This window comes from Glycine soja, chromosome 14 (genome assembly GCF_004193775.1).
Source record: "Glycine soja cultivar W05 chromosome 14, ASM419377v2, whole genome shotgun sequence".
Classification (NCBI taxonomy): Eukaryota; Viridiplantae; Streptophyta; class Magnoliopsida; order Fabales; family Fabaceae; genus Glycine; species Glycine soja.
The window spans coordinates 42,538,984-42,554,773 of record NC_041015.1 but is presented as its reverse complement, the minus strand read 5'-3'; the positions used below and the strand labels follow the sequence as shown (position 1 = coordinate 42,554,773).

Below are 15,790 nucleotides of genomic sequence, written 5' to 3'. Positions count from 1 at the left end.
ACGGACAATGTCGCTTTCTTTAAGACGTTTCGTGGCACTGCCAAAAATTGTGCAAGCAGACTATCAACCACGACGTCCCCAGGATAAAACAGCCCAGATCACTGTATAAGATTCCCACTGCACTGAGGGAACCTTTTCTAAAATTACACCCTCTTGTATGACTTGAAAAGTCACTCTAAAAGGCAACCGAGAAATGTGACTTTAAAAGTCACTCTTAAAACCAACCGAAAAATATGACTTACAAAGTTACTCTTAAAGGCAACAAAAAATTTAGAGCGACAGAAAGAAAGAGGGAGAAGTTTGCCGAAAATACATCGGCTGAAATATGGAAGGGAGAAAGAAAAGTTGAGGAAATGCTTCTCAACTGGGGCAAGGAAAAAAGAAGAAATAAACTCTCTATATATAGGGAGTGAAACACTATTCAAGTATTTATCCTGAGCGATGTGGGACTTGAAACTTTTTCTTTTTCTTTTTTTTCCTTTTTTTTTTTCAAACTTTCATTTGTTCTAACAAAAACCATTGACAAAATATTAAAGGTAACTTGTAGAATTCATTAAGTTGATAAAAAATTATACCATTGAAGTGAAAATTTGTTAAAACTGATGTGACATAAGAACTGTTAAAAAAGGAATAAACTCACCATTAGGATACAATTTAGTGAATTCCATAATGCTTCTGCTATGCTCTTCATCTCGAGAGGAAAATGGTGGCGTTTGGATGTTGCATATGTAAATAACCTTTGTTATTTCAGCTATTTTTGTTTCTTATTCTTTGGTACTTCTGGTACCGTTTAATATATTTCGTTTTTTGCCGAGAAAAAAAAAATATGGAAAAAAGCTGCCTCGTATCCAATGAGATCAACTATGCTTTTAGGATTTGCGCAGCTAAAATACCGACAAAAATCAGAAATAAATTAAAAGTTCAAAGGAGGGAAGACTACATATATATCATTTTCCCAAATATGTATTCATTATTCACATAAAATTTATCTCATAGGGACACCGATAAATCAATTACTACATGATATCAGTAATAGTGTAATACTGGTGTTTATTAAGCTACACTCCTCGAGATAAATAATGAAGAAGGTAATTAGCCACTAATCAGATATCCCGAAACATCTCATATGCACCGACCCTATCACGAGGAATCAGACGTAGCTCTGAACCATGCTTAAGGAAGACATTACCTGAAGAATGGCCACAAACATAATATGTCTTTGCTTATTACATTTTTTTATATCATGATAATAATATAAAATATTTATTAACTTATGAATGATAATTTCCATCCAAAAATCTGATGGATCATTTAGTGAAATTTTTTTCTAAAACCCGAAATCTTACTAAATAAATCTCGGCCTAGTGCTACTCAGACCAACAATATGTTGGTTAGTTTATTTGATTCAATGGCTTTCGACCAAGGTATAGGGTTAATTTAAAAATAATTTATAAAAAAAATGTAATTAAAAATTAATTTACACAATGGGGTGATTTTTCACATGCCAATAATCATCTCACTTTTTGTGCCACTTGACGTCCACATGATGTCACTTGTGGTGCCACCACAATATGTGGCACTTGCCCACCCATGTAGTGTTTAATTAAAAAATAAAAAAATGCAATGAGATGCTACATGACAGTGGTCCGTGTATGGTGCAAATCCACACGAAGTTACACGTAGCACCACATTGATTAATGTCACATACGAGGTGTTCACATGTGACTCAGAACCCTCTTCACTCGTCAGCATTTACCATCCAAACATGCAGCAACTTTCTATCCTATCCCTTTCCAACGACCCACGCCTTCCCCACCATTTGACTTACCATCAATTTTTAAGACTCCGCATAGGTAATTCTTCTTCATCATTATGTGAATTCTTTTCATCCATTTGCTCTTATTATGATTTGTTGTTTTGTTAGTTCATATTTACTGGCTTGGTTGGGGTTGTTCAAGTATAGCTTACCCTTCAATCTCACAAATTATAAGCTACCAACATCTAAACTCAGTCTCAAGCTTTATAAATATGATCCAACAACAAAGAGCAAGTAGATAAAACAATCCCACATTAATGAAGAAATACATATTTGTACTAATTATAAAAGAAAAAAGAAAGAAAGGGAAGAATGAGAAATAATGAGAAAAGGGGTAGCCAACTTTGATTAACTATAGAGTGGCGGAGTCAACCTTGATCCACTATATATAGGAGGGGGGATGAGGTAAACAAATGGATTTGCCTTCTCTAAAGTTAGGGATTCACTAGAGGGTAAAGTGAGAAATTATAGCCATCATTAAAAAGTCAACAGTATATAACAAACTATGTAGTGGTAGTTTAAATATCAACCATTGATTTTTCAATTAATAGTAATAACTCCTTACTTTATTGAATCCCTCACTTTAGAGGAGTTAAAAGCCAACAACAATGGTGGGGTAGGGGTGAGTTGTAGGGAGGAAGAGGGTGGCTGTGCGACAAGGGATAGGGTTAATTAATGATAGTAAGTGGGAGTTTAAGCATGGGAACCACATCTAATATTTAGTCCAGTTGGCATCATATTGATCTGCCATGTAGTTCCTTGCATTTTTTTAAATAGGACATACGTGAATAAGGGCTACGTGTTAACTTGCGTTTTAAGTGATGCGGCAACAAAGAAAAAGGGATGGTTGTTACGTGGAAAAATCACCCCAAATGAATGATTTTTAGTTACATTTTTTTAAAATTAATCCAAATGTTTTAAAAAAGCCTCTAGATTCAGTGCCATGGTATAGTCATCCTAGAGGAATCCATAAATTGAGATTCAGAACAAAACCATTTTATCAGCAGTGGCAAAACCAATGTCATAATGTTGAATCGAAGTATCAAACTATTGCCATCCTAAATATTAAGTAAATCAAGATATAAAAAAATTGTGTAAGCGAAGTGTTTTTGTTTACAAAACGACATACCTGCACTTTGCTGAGGATTTATCCCAACACCATCTGCAAGTATAGCATAATGAATGTCAATTATATTATAGAAAAATTCTTCAAAAAAAAAAGATTTGTAGCAAATCAGCATTTGATGGTACTATGAAAGAAAGATGAAAGAATATTAGAGTAAATTATTCTCCCTCTCTTGTATTTTGTATGCATCATACAGATCTCCCATCTTTAATGAAAACACCCACAAAAATCCCTGGTATCTATATACACTGAACTTTAATTTATTCCAAAATGCCGTCGAGCCTAATAGATTTATTAACAGAATAGAACCCCTTTTTTAGCTGCATAAAAATTTAGGGAGAGGGAGGTTTCCCAATTCAAAAATCAAGACATGCCACAAGCCTCAATGGGGGTTACAATGGGTACACATAGATAACTTATCATGAATGAGTACTAGCAAGAACTGTATCCACAAACTCTTTTATTGACACGGATTCAAATCCTAGTGAATCAATCCTCATTGGTACTGGTTAGAATATACAAAAAATATCCAATAATATCTTCATGGTATCTTAAAGAAATCAAGAGTAATTTAGAATATATTAGTTATCTCTTAGGATTGCTTCTCATATTTGTTTATATCTCATGAGGTGTTTCCTTATTAAAGTAGGATTATGACTTAGTAAAAGATTATTGTTTTATATTTTGTAACACATTACGAGATAGTATGCCAAAAGCTCCCTAGTTATCTCTAATGCTTATATGTTCAAAAAGTTCACCAGTGCACATTTGGGCAACTTTAGTTACTTGGTGAAGTAGCAAGATTTTATTGAGACTTGAGATATTAATTTATTTGTTGTCATCGATCTGTACTTCTTTACTATGGTAGTACTATTGTACTATGTTACTTGCCCTTTCTTTCTTTTATTCTACAACAAAAGGACCTATCCTCTCCATACAAAGCTAAACACTGAATTATACACAGAAATCAAGGGTTCCTCTCTACGATCCTTCCTCTCTAAAACTAGATCCCAAAGGACCAATTGATGGCATAGAACGCAATCAAAGAAGCACCATGGGATAGTGTAAAGCACAACAATGTCTTATTTTAATATAGGCAAATGTTAACTAGTATCCTTAGGACATTGTTTAAGAAACTAAAAAAAAAGATTTTTATTGGAATGTGCAAAATTGTGTTGTCTATAATTTTTTTTATACTCTCCTATGATTTCTACAATAAATACTTTCTCCTTTTAGTTCCTTAATTAATGCCCTAAGAACATTAGTTAACAAGATCTTTTAATATAAAAAGGAAATTTTATTACAGAAATAAGGAGCGTGCAACTAGGGTAGGATAGGATATCCTCCAAAACATCGAAACTATATACAACAAGGTAGACGAATAAAATTGCAAGAAGGCTACCCAATCACTTTACAACAACAAAAGTCTTATCCCAATAGGTGAGATTGGCTATCCAATCTCTTCACATATCTAAAATTGCAACTCCCTTAAGGCAGTCATGACCAGAAACCCAAGAGAAAGCAAAAGCAAAAGCAAAATCCTATCCCATAATAAATTTAGGGACAAAAAGACGCTCTTAAAGATGCAAACATTCATTCTGCTCCAGACAGGAGCATCAAAGGATTACATACACGTTGTACTACCATAAAAGAGCGGCCTCCTTACTTACCAGCTAAAAATTGTTCCACATTGGAGAAAAAGAGACACACTTGGTGCTTATAAGAAGCACAAAAAGATAGATATAAAGAATAAGTAACTTGTTGTTCTGAACCAGATTCACACATAACACTTAGTTGGAGTATTATGATGCCTACGAATCTGGCACTAACAAGTCATTTGTATCATACTAAGAGGATGCTTTTGACTTCCAACTAGGGTAGTTAAGAAGGAACATGTGGTGGTTAGGAGAGCACATTACAAACTGAACAAAGTATTTACAAGATAAAATGTGGGAATATTTGAAAGTCCATAATCTCCTATCTGCGATGGAGGAGAAATAAATTATTTCAAGTTCAAGCAAAAGAGAATGTAATTCGTGATACTAGAATGTGGAAAGTGGAAAAACTGGAAGCAAGTGATTAGATGACATTTGCAATATTTTGAAAACAAAAGTTCATTACTAAAGCTCAAATACAAATGCCAATACTCAGCAGCATATTAGAGTAAAATGGTTCACGTTTCAAATAAGAAATGTACATTTCAATAGAAGTTACTCATCATACAAACCTATTGAGAGCATGTGGTAGAACTTGTTTTGGAGAAATAAAGGACAAGTTTTACCATACTGCTATATGTTCGGTTATACTATACGGTAGTGAATGTTGGACTTTAAAAGAATAAGAGAAAAAGATCAAAGTGATAGAAATGGGAATGTTAATATGAATGTGTGAACATAAAAGAAAAGACAAGATACAAAATGATTGTATGCAAGGAGTGATTGGTGCAGCATCGATAGAGAAAAATATGACAAAAATTAGATTAAGGTGGTTTGGACATGTACAAAGAAAATCAAGGGAGGCACCAGTGAGAAGACTAGACTGTATGAATTATAGCCCGATGAAGAAGAGGAGAGGGAGGCCAAGAAGGACACTGGAGAACTTGGTCAAATGGATCTCATGGTAAATAATATTTTTGAATTTTTACTCTTTCACCGAGTACAATGGTGTCGGGTGATCTACATGGCTGACCTCACCTAGTGGGTTAAAGCTTTTGTTGTTGTAGTTGTTTTGCGTTTAACGCGTAATATAGGATTTTTATAATGGTTTAAGAATATTAATGAGAAATCATCTCAGGAACAGGACATCTGCTCACAAGGACAGCAGCTGAAGTCATAAGTCAAACAAACAAGAGAGACATCAAATTCAGCAATCAAAATCAAGTGTTAAAAGTGTATCAATGGAAAAAAGAACATGTATAAAGAAAATGAAATGCCAATCAGAAGATGTTCGTAATGTCCGAGGAAAAAAATCAATTAGAACCATGCTAATTGCTAAACATGTACGATAGACACACTACTCAGTCCTCTCAAACAAGACAGCATGAAGAGTGAATGATACACATTTTATGATAAAAGGTCAATATCCCAGGAGAGGTCAGAAGGAATGATCAGAGGTTTAACTTACACAAACTTTTGATAAGCCTGTGGATCAATGTTCTTTCCAAACTTCATATATAATTTTTCTTCCTTTTCTTTTTCTAAGGAACCAGGGGAGGGAGTTAAAAGACAAATTTGTTCTGAAATCATGATGAAGCTCTTTTCCACAACAGAACAGAGCATTTTAGAAAAAAGAAGATTCATATTCTTAGGTTTTACCCAGTTCTTAAAATAACACCTGATTATCTTAGTTCTTAGGTTTCACAGTATCATTCTCACCCCCAAAAAACACCAGTTGTTTAGTATCCAATACACACTACCAAAACACTGATCCAATTTTGAAAAGCTCCCAGTAAATTTAAATATTTCTCTGAAAAATCCCCCAAAATTGCAAAATCAACCTTCCTAACCCATTCAATAGTTAAATCCAAAACCCAAACAAAGCAGGGAAGAAAAAAAAAGCTCAATCAATCCCAAATAACAAAAAACTAGTTTAATAAAATCAAGACTACAAAATTGAAATAAGGGATGAAAAAAGAAATTACCATTGGTGATGATGGCGCTGGTCTGGGGAGGCACTTTGAATTCTTCTGCTGCAAATTTCAGAACGGCAGTGAAAGGTGCAGCCTCTGGAACGCTGAACCTAAAATTGCGAAAAATGGAAAATTAGAAATATTGGAGCGATTAAGATGGTAAAAAGGAATTAGAATTAGAATGAGATGAGATATATATACACTTTGAAGGGAAGCTTTGGATCGGAGGTGAGGGTTACTTTGAACGAAACCTTTCCACCGCTCGCCATCCTAACTAACTGTTAACGAACAAACAACTCGTCCCCTCGCACTACAACTACGAGCCTGCAATGATTGATTTACAAAAGAAAGAAGAGGGAAAAAAAATAAAGAGTAAACTATATAATATAAAGGGAAAAATACGTTTAAGTCACAATTTAAAAAATATTAATCTCGTTTTCTTATATTTTTTGTATTAATTTTGTCATTGTAAAAATAAAATTCTTTTGTAGGTTCTCAATGATAATTTTGATAAAAGATAATCTCATTCCCCCTTTCTATCTTCGTGGAGGTGGCATCACCATTATTAGAATTTAAATTTGAATTTCATATTTGTGTGGAGAATAAAATAATGGAGTCCTATCACCATCATCGATCGAATATGGCGCTTCCTCTTTCTCTTGTGTCACAGTCACAACAATCCTATGTCTCCAAACTCCTCTCCTTTGTGCCCGATTGCCTCCACAAGGAACCTGAGCTCCTCTGCATTCATGTCGAATGTAATGTCCTGAAATTTCGATAACTGAAAATAGATCTTTGATGTATTTCTTGTATTATTTAATTACTTTATTAATTTGGATTAAGTTGAAGAGTTGTGTGAATTATTCTTGTGGAACTGCTTGGTGTGGATGTTAGGTTATGTGGAATTTGATTGATCTGCGTTGGAACAACTCGCTTAGCAACACAAGCTCGCTAAGCACAATTCTATTCAGAGGGAATAATTCGCTTAGTAACACTAGCTCGCTAAGTGAGTCTTGTAGGTTATAAATACGTCTAGCAACTAGAAAGAATGTATTTTCCCCCCTCTTCTCCCCAAACCCTTAAGCCTCATCCTCCTTCACCCACGACCACTGGTGACTGCCACAAGCTAGCACCGCTTGTTGCCGGACCCCTCGCATGGAGTGGAACCCTTTAATCAAAGAGAAAGCTTCAAAACTCAACTCGAGGATTTGACAAAGAACAGAGCCTCCAACCCTCCCTTCGCGATTTTTTTGAGGTAATCATGATTTCTATGTTTTTTCCTAGTTAGATTGAGCCTATTAGTGTATCTCTTGTGATTTGGTTACCGTTATTAGATGTTTTTACATTTCCTTTGAAAAACCCTTGAAAATGAGACATTATAAAAGTTGTCTTTTATAAAATTGATTTCGTTTTTGTGACCTCTGTTGAACCCTGATCACATTGGCATGATCGTTATTTCAAAATGACATCTCTTTGATGTGGACCCCAAAAACACCATTTTAGACCCTTTTAAAATTGAATGGGTGTTTTACCCCGGATGTTAAAATTGACATTGTCTTTGAAATCTATACTAAATTGTCTTTGATTTGATATATAAAGCTCTGCGTTTGGACCAACGGACGTGAACATAAGAGACCTCAAAACAACGTTGTGAGGAGCAAATGAGAAGATATATATAGGCGAGGGGAGTTTATGGCTTGTTTATAGCTTTTGATACCATAGTTGGGGTCTGGGAACCCAATTATGGAGTTGTATGTTTGTCCTTGATGCATACTGGTTTTCAAGGAGAAACTGTGTTTTAAACTAATGGGATGCAATATATTTGTTATTGATGAATGTAACTGTGAATAATGATGTTGTTGTATCGATTGGAATTTTTGGAAAAAGTCTTAATTACAGAGGAGACTTTGTCCGAAATAAATAAATAAATAAATATATATATATATATATATATATATATATATATATATATATATATATATATATCATCTTTATTACTTCTTTTATTAAATTTTAAATGGGATTAAAAGTTTGTTTTCTATACTATAGTCATTCTCTTTAATTTAGAATTTCCTCTAAAATGACAGTATTGTTATATGATGAATTATTATTATTATGTGATTTATGTTGTTTGAAGACTTAGGAAATGTGAATCCCAGACATGAGTTTATATGCATATATGTAGAATGTGATTGCTTGTGATGTTGATGACATTGAGATGAGATGATGTTGATGTTGATGTTGATGATGACATTGAGATGAGATGATGTTGATGTTGATGATGACATTGATATGAGATGATGTTGATGATGTCATTAAGATGAATGCATGCTGTGTATGTACATGGGGGGTATAGTGACCTCGTCTGAATATCCCTGGAGAGGGAAGGGGATTGATTTTTAAAAAAATTATAAGCATCCCTAAAGAGGGAAGGGGATTGTTTAAAATTTTTAACTATCTAAGGTCAGTGTATTGTTGGAGCCCATGTTTCATACTGGATAATTGTGTGAAAATAGTATAAATTTGTCAGTAAGTACCTGTGATTCTTCATGAGGAAAAATCCTAGTACTTTGGGGGTATTTCACTTGGTTTGAAACTTTCTTGAGACTTATGCTGATCAATATGGGGGAGGGGGAGTGACTTGTGCACGATTGGATGACCGCGATAGTTGTTGCCAAGTTTTCCTAAGTGAGTGTCATGAGGACATACTTAGACTATTTTTCTTTTGAATGGTACCACATTGCATCTTAGAGTTGAGTCAGGTGCATGCATTATTCTGAGCATAATTGGTTTGAATTGTTGAAAAGTTGATGATTAGTTTGTTAAGTGTATGTCGAACTGATAGATTATTGTGGATAATTGTGATTATTTTCTTTCAAATCATTGTCATATGATATTCGTTAATCTTTTACCATAAACTCACCCTTGTATTTTGTATCGTGTGGTTGGAGGGAGCAGATAAGCAGCAATAGGTATTTTTGGAGGGAGGTCTTTTTGTTGGAACTGCTAAGCCGACGTGATAATGTTAGAGTTTCTTTTGGGAGAATTGTGTTTTGTTATTAAACTCTTCCTTAGTTGTTCCTTATTTTTTTATTGGACATGTAAATTCAGGTTTAGATACATGTAAAAACTGAATTATATCTTGACATGTGAATTATGTATAGTGGTTTAATATATATATATATATATATGCACACGCACACACACACACATACGTGTTTACGCATTATTTAATTGGATGTATATCGCATAAATAATTTATTATCATTTTCATAATCAAATTAAGAGAACTTTCACTTAAAAATGAAATTGTGTGATCTAGAGTAGTGATATTATAATGGCAAGATGGGTCATTACATCGAAGACTCAATAAGATTACCAACTAATAGAGTTATCACCAAGGAGGTGCAAAAAGATGTTTAATTTTTACAGGGAATAAATTAATACAATTTTTTTTATGAAGACTAATTAGTATTTTTCAAATTTTATAGGGACCTTAAACATATTTTACCCAAATATAATTTATATTTATAGGATTGCATATTGTTTTTAAACTTTTATTAGGAGTAATATAATTTCTCTAAAAAAAATAGGAATAATATAATGTGATATAAAGAAAAGATATTAAAATAATTTGGCTTAAATATATTGCTTTCTAGATTTTATCTTTATAATTTTTTTTAAAATAGTCTTTGTACAATTGGGTTTTTATATTTTAGTCGTTGTTATTTTATTTTAATCCTTGTAAAATACTTATTTTTTCCATTTCTATTATTTTCTACCATTATTTTTAAAGAGATTAATTCAAAATGAAAAATATATTATAAATATTAAACTAAATAAATAATTTTAAATGGACTAAAATAAAATAAAAATTACAAGTATATTTAAGCTGAATAAATTTGATGAAATTTTAGGAAATACCAATATAACTTACTGTATAAATAATAGTAAAAAAAATTAATACAATTAATTCTTTATAAACTAGAAATTATAAATCATCTTCCTCTTTTCTAAATTATATTCGAGGAAGGACATATTTTAAAATTGAATAAGGTAAACTTAAAAATATTCTTTTCCTTGTCTCTTTGATTTTCTTCACCAAACACAATAAAATAACAAATATTATCATAAAGAAAAGATTTAATATATAAATCATATAAACTTTTAATGTTCATTTTTGTAAGTAATTTAAAGGTTTTGATTTCTAATTTTTTTTTACCTTTTGTTGAAAAATATTATTAATAGTGTAGTGTTTATAAAAAATTATTATTTTATATAAAGTATATTAATGTTCAGAGTATAAAATAAATATTTACTTTATAAAAAGATTTAATTTCTTAAAATCTAATAAAAATACATAAAAGTACACTTTTTTTTATTAAAACATGTTTCGCTTAACATCATTAAGATGGTTTTATGTCCTTTTTTTAAAAAATAAAAACAAACATTTATTAATTTTTAATATTTCATTTTTATTCAATTAAAATGTGACATGTGATTAAAAAAATATTATTTTACTAGTTGTTAGTTTGTTAAATAAAAAATGTAATATGTTTTTTTATTTTCAAATTTCTTAAAATTATGTTATTCATGTAATGTAATAAAATGTATTGTTTTTAATGAAATTACATGACTATTTTTATGTAATATATATTTTTATATTTTAAATACTTAAGTATAAGAGGGAGTTGTTTATTATTGCTTCAAACCCATAAAATCCGAGGACGAACCCTAACTAGGAGTTTATAGTAATCCTTTTTTACCAAAATTTTACTAGATAATATTAAATTTTTTATATTATCATAATAAAATATAAGTAAATATGTGAATTCCAAATTTTTTTCAAAGATATCTTGAGTATTAAATCACATATCTTTGATGACAAACCACTCAACAAAACATGTAACTAACTTTTATCTCTCTCCCTCCCTCCTATTTCTTCTACACCAATCAAACCATAAGCTCTCTTGCTGATGAGGACAATTGCACTTTTACATGTGATTACTGAGGGACATATCGATCAGACAAATGCATCACAAAGTGTGAAAGACCTACTCAGAGATGGTAATAAAGTAAAATGTCCTTTAAAATGTAACAAGGGAAATGATATAAAAAAATAGAGTAAAATGTTCTTTAAAATATAACAAGGGAAATGAAATTATATTAAACATTTGTTACTTCATTTTCAGGCATCATGACCCACAATCATTCCTTCAAAACACATTGGTATTGTTTGAAGAGTTTGGAGGTCACCCCTATGATGTTAAACTTGTCATTGTAACAATTGAGTCATTGACATAATTTTTTCAATGCATGTGAAGGACATGTGCTTGAATTAACATGTTGTGAGGAGCAAGTCATCTCTGAAATTAAATTTGACAACTTTGGTGTGCTAGAGGGTGAATGTGGATCCTTGAAGAATGACCAATGTGAATCTCTCAATGTTTTTTCTGCCATGAGCAATGTATTTTATTGATATAACAATTTCTTTTAGTTTTCAAGGTAAAATGGTAAAAAATAATGGAAAATCTAACTTATTTCTTTGGATTTTTTCTTTCTTTTGTAGAGTTGTATTGACAAAAATAGTTGCTTTGTTTAGGTTTTACAGAGAATCTTGGACCTACAAGATCTAGAGTGCCACAAAATCAAAATAGGCTTGTTATAGAGACAATTTGCGACTCAACAACTAACAATGAAGTCAAGAAAAAGTAAAGTTTAGTTTAGGATTTTTGGAATAATGGTCTTTTGACCTCTTAAATGTTGTTTTGAATGAATTTGATAAATAAAATGTTTTTTTTTTTAATTTTGGATGCTTTTATTCTTCCTAATTTAATTAGAGGTTATCTAACTTATGAGCAAATGAAAATGGGATTAAACAGCTCAATAATAGATGATTAATAGTTCACACTTATGTATTTCAAGATGATTGGTACAATTTCTTAATTGTACCAATCATTTATTATGAAGTTGTTTGACTTTACTTTTACTTTAAGTAAGGTTAGCTACCCCTTTTAGCCTCTCATTGTTAAATCTATTTCTCAATAGTAGAATTTATAGAACTATTAAATAGTTACAAACCCACATAAAGTTAAGTGAATCCACACAAAGTTATATAATCAAAGGATATTAAGGTTCTCTTACATAAAGTTCAGGATAGTGCAAGTCCAAGGTGCTAGTAAAATATGGGTTTGCCAAGTGCTTACTTGTCTCACTAGTTTTGCTTGATGTATAATATGTTTGGCAAAGTAAAAGAGTTTTGCATCATGCACTGTTGGATTCACAATTTTTATAGAATTTTGGAGCTTTGGAAACATGACAAAGTAAATTGTTATAGATCTACGCTATACTTCTTACATGAGTTTTGAATGTTAGGGTTGTTTGATTGAAGATAATAGAGGAGAAAGATGGAGAGATGAGTGGAAATAGGTGAGAAGCAATACAGTGGGTGCCACTATTTCTGAAATCATTTTTTCTTTAACTCACCCTTACCAAACCACCTAACTAATTTCTATCTCTCTCCTTCCTTCTTATTTCTTCTACACCAAACAAACCATAAGCCTATGCTTGATTTAAAGTTACAAAAGTAGTTTTGCAAATTCCAATACAAAATTGTGTGTTCTAATGCATAAATTGAGAAGGAAAATTTTGTTACGCTATAGTAAAATACTTTTAAATTCTCTCAACTTAATATCATTAATAGTCTTGACTAATTTTATATCATTTTTATCATGTTTACAATGTTCGAATTTAACTTTTTGAATTAGCAAGCATGTGCATGGGTATTCAACTTTGACTTGTACTATTACTCTTTATTTTTTATGTGCGTATTAATTTACTATTTGATTTATCTTTTATAAGAAGTTTAAAAATCATTTATCTAGGAATTGAAAAAGAAAAAAGAGAAAACGAGTGAAATAATTGATAAAATCACAATGCGAGGCTGTTGATAAACTTGTTCTTAAAACTGTAGGTTCTCATGAAAATTTAGATCAATCAAATGAAATTTTGAATAAGAAAATTCATATAAATGCGACTAAGAACAATGAAGTTAATGATTCAAGTAAGCTTAATGATGTTTCAAATGTGTCCAATAATGAAAATCTTGGCATGGATTAAGAACAATCAATTCCTCCATTAGATATTTATGATACTAGAAATTGTGATAATCTTGATAACAAAACTAGAGACATTTAAATTGAGAAAGATCCTATAAGAGAAATGAACTTGTTTTTCTTTTGAATAACACTTCTAGATATTTTTCATATGCTTATTATTCTAGAAAGTTGAACAATGGTGAGACTAGTGATAAAAAAATGGTTGGTTTACTCCAAAATGTTGACAAAGTATATTGTTCTTGTTGTAAGTTATTCAAATCCGAAAATAAAAAGAAGTTTGTTAGCAAATGATGACTTTAGAGGTTGGAAGCATTTTAACGAGAGACTTAAATAACATGAGAATAGTTTTGTGCATATGAATAACATGAATACTTGGAATAAATTGAGAAAAATATTGAATAAAAATCAAACAATTGATAACATCTGACAACAAAAGGTTATAAGAAAGAAAGAACATAGGAGACAAATTTTAGTTAGAATACTTTTAGATGTGAAATGTCTTACTAAACATATTTTGGTTTTTCAGGGATCAAATGAAAAATTACATCAAGATAATAATAAGTTTTTAGGAGTAATTGAAATGACTTCAGAATTTGATGTTATAAAGCAAGCTTGTGTTAGACACATTCAAAATCGTGAAATTTATTATCATTATCTAGGGCATAATATTCAAAATGAGTTTATCTCCCTTTTCGCCCATAGTTTTAGAAGTTTCATCATAAAGATCATTAAAGAAGCATAATATTTTTTGATAATTCCTTGATTGCACCCCTGATGTGAGTCATAAAAAACAAATGACTCTAACAGTACAATGTGAAAATATGTTACATAATAAAATAAAAATGGAAGAGTACTTTTTAGAATTTTTAAAAGTGGATGATGTAGAAGCAAAGACATTTTGATGTTTTGATTATGCCAAAGGATCACGCGCTTCTCAAAGTTTAATTCAAGACAAGAATCCAAAAAATTCAAGATATATGATCAAGATAATCTTTAGAGACTTAGGAAGGGAATTCCAAGTTGAAATAGTAAGAGGTTTGGCCAAAGAATTTAAGCTAAAATGTTTTTACATAAGATTTACTCTCTGGTAATCGATTACCAGAGGATGTAATCGATTACCAGTGGCCAAAATACTTCCTGAAATGCTTTTAAAATGATTTTGAATACTTTTGAAAGCATGTAATTGATTACATGAGTATTGTAATCGATTACCAATAGTTGAAACTATTTATAACAACTATTAGAAATTTGAATTCAAATTTTACAATGTGTAATCGATTACACTTAGATGACAATCAATTACCAGCAGTTATTAAATGTTTTTAATTCAAATTTTAAAGCCTGTAATCGATTACACAAGTCTTGTAATCGATTACCAGAGGAGATTTTCAGGAAATATTTTCCAAGAGTCACATCTGTTCAAATGGTTTTTGAATGGCCATCAAAGGTCTATTTATATGTGACTTGGAACACGAATTTGCTCAGATTTTTTCTGAACAAAAAGTCTTATCCTCTCAAAAGCAAAATTGTCTTATCCTCTAAAACATTCCTTGGCCAAAACACCTGCAATTCAATAAGGAATTATTTTAGTGCTTCATTGTTCAATCTATCTCTTTCAAGAGAGATTTCTTCTTCTCTTCTTCTTACTTCTGAAAAGGGATTAAGAGACCGAGGGTCTCTTGTTGTAAAGCAATCTGAACACAAAGGAAAGGCTGTCCTTGTGTGGCTCAAAACTTGTAAAGGGTTTTTACAAGATCGTGGAACTCTCAAGCGGGTTGCTTGGGGACTGGACGTAGGCACAATGGTGTGGCCGAACCAGTATAAAACTGAGTTTGCACTTTCTCTTCCCTTAAACTCTTTTATTTATTATTGCTTTACATTTACATTCAGATTGGTTATTTTGAATCATCTTTTAGAAATCTATCTTTAAGGGAACTTGGAACTTGCATTAAAATCAAAGTAGAATTTTTAATTGGGGAAATAGTTTGTAATATCTTAATTCAACCCCCCCTTCTTAAGATATCTGATGCCACTTGTCTAACAAGTGGTATCAGAGCTTCATTCTTGTGTAAAGTTTAGAAGCTTCAAGAATAATGGCCTCA

The 15,790-nt window shown here is 31.4% G+C and overlaps 1 protein-coding gene across 1 annotated transcript; it reads right to left on the bottom strand.

Moving 5' to 3' along the window:
- Positions 1 to 913: 913 nt before the first annotated feature.
- On the bottom strand, positions 914 to 6,933 carry LOC114383668 (ubiquitin-fold modifier 1-like). The gene is made up of 4 exons (XM_028343391.1): positions 6,772 to 6,933; positions 6,583 to 6,680; positions 2,946 to 2,978; positions 914 to 1,189 (listed from the first exon to the last, which is right to left on the bottom strand). The coding sequence occupies exons 1-4, from the start codon at positions 6,837 to 6,839 to the stop codon at positions 1,104 to 1,106; spliced, it is 285 nt and encodes a 94-aa protein (XP_028199192.1). The 5' UTR covers positions 6,840 to 6,933; the 3' UTR covers positions 914 to 1,103.
- Between the last annotated feature and the right edge of the window lie 8,857 nt (positions 6,934 to 15,790).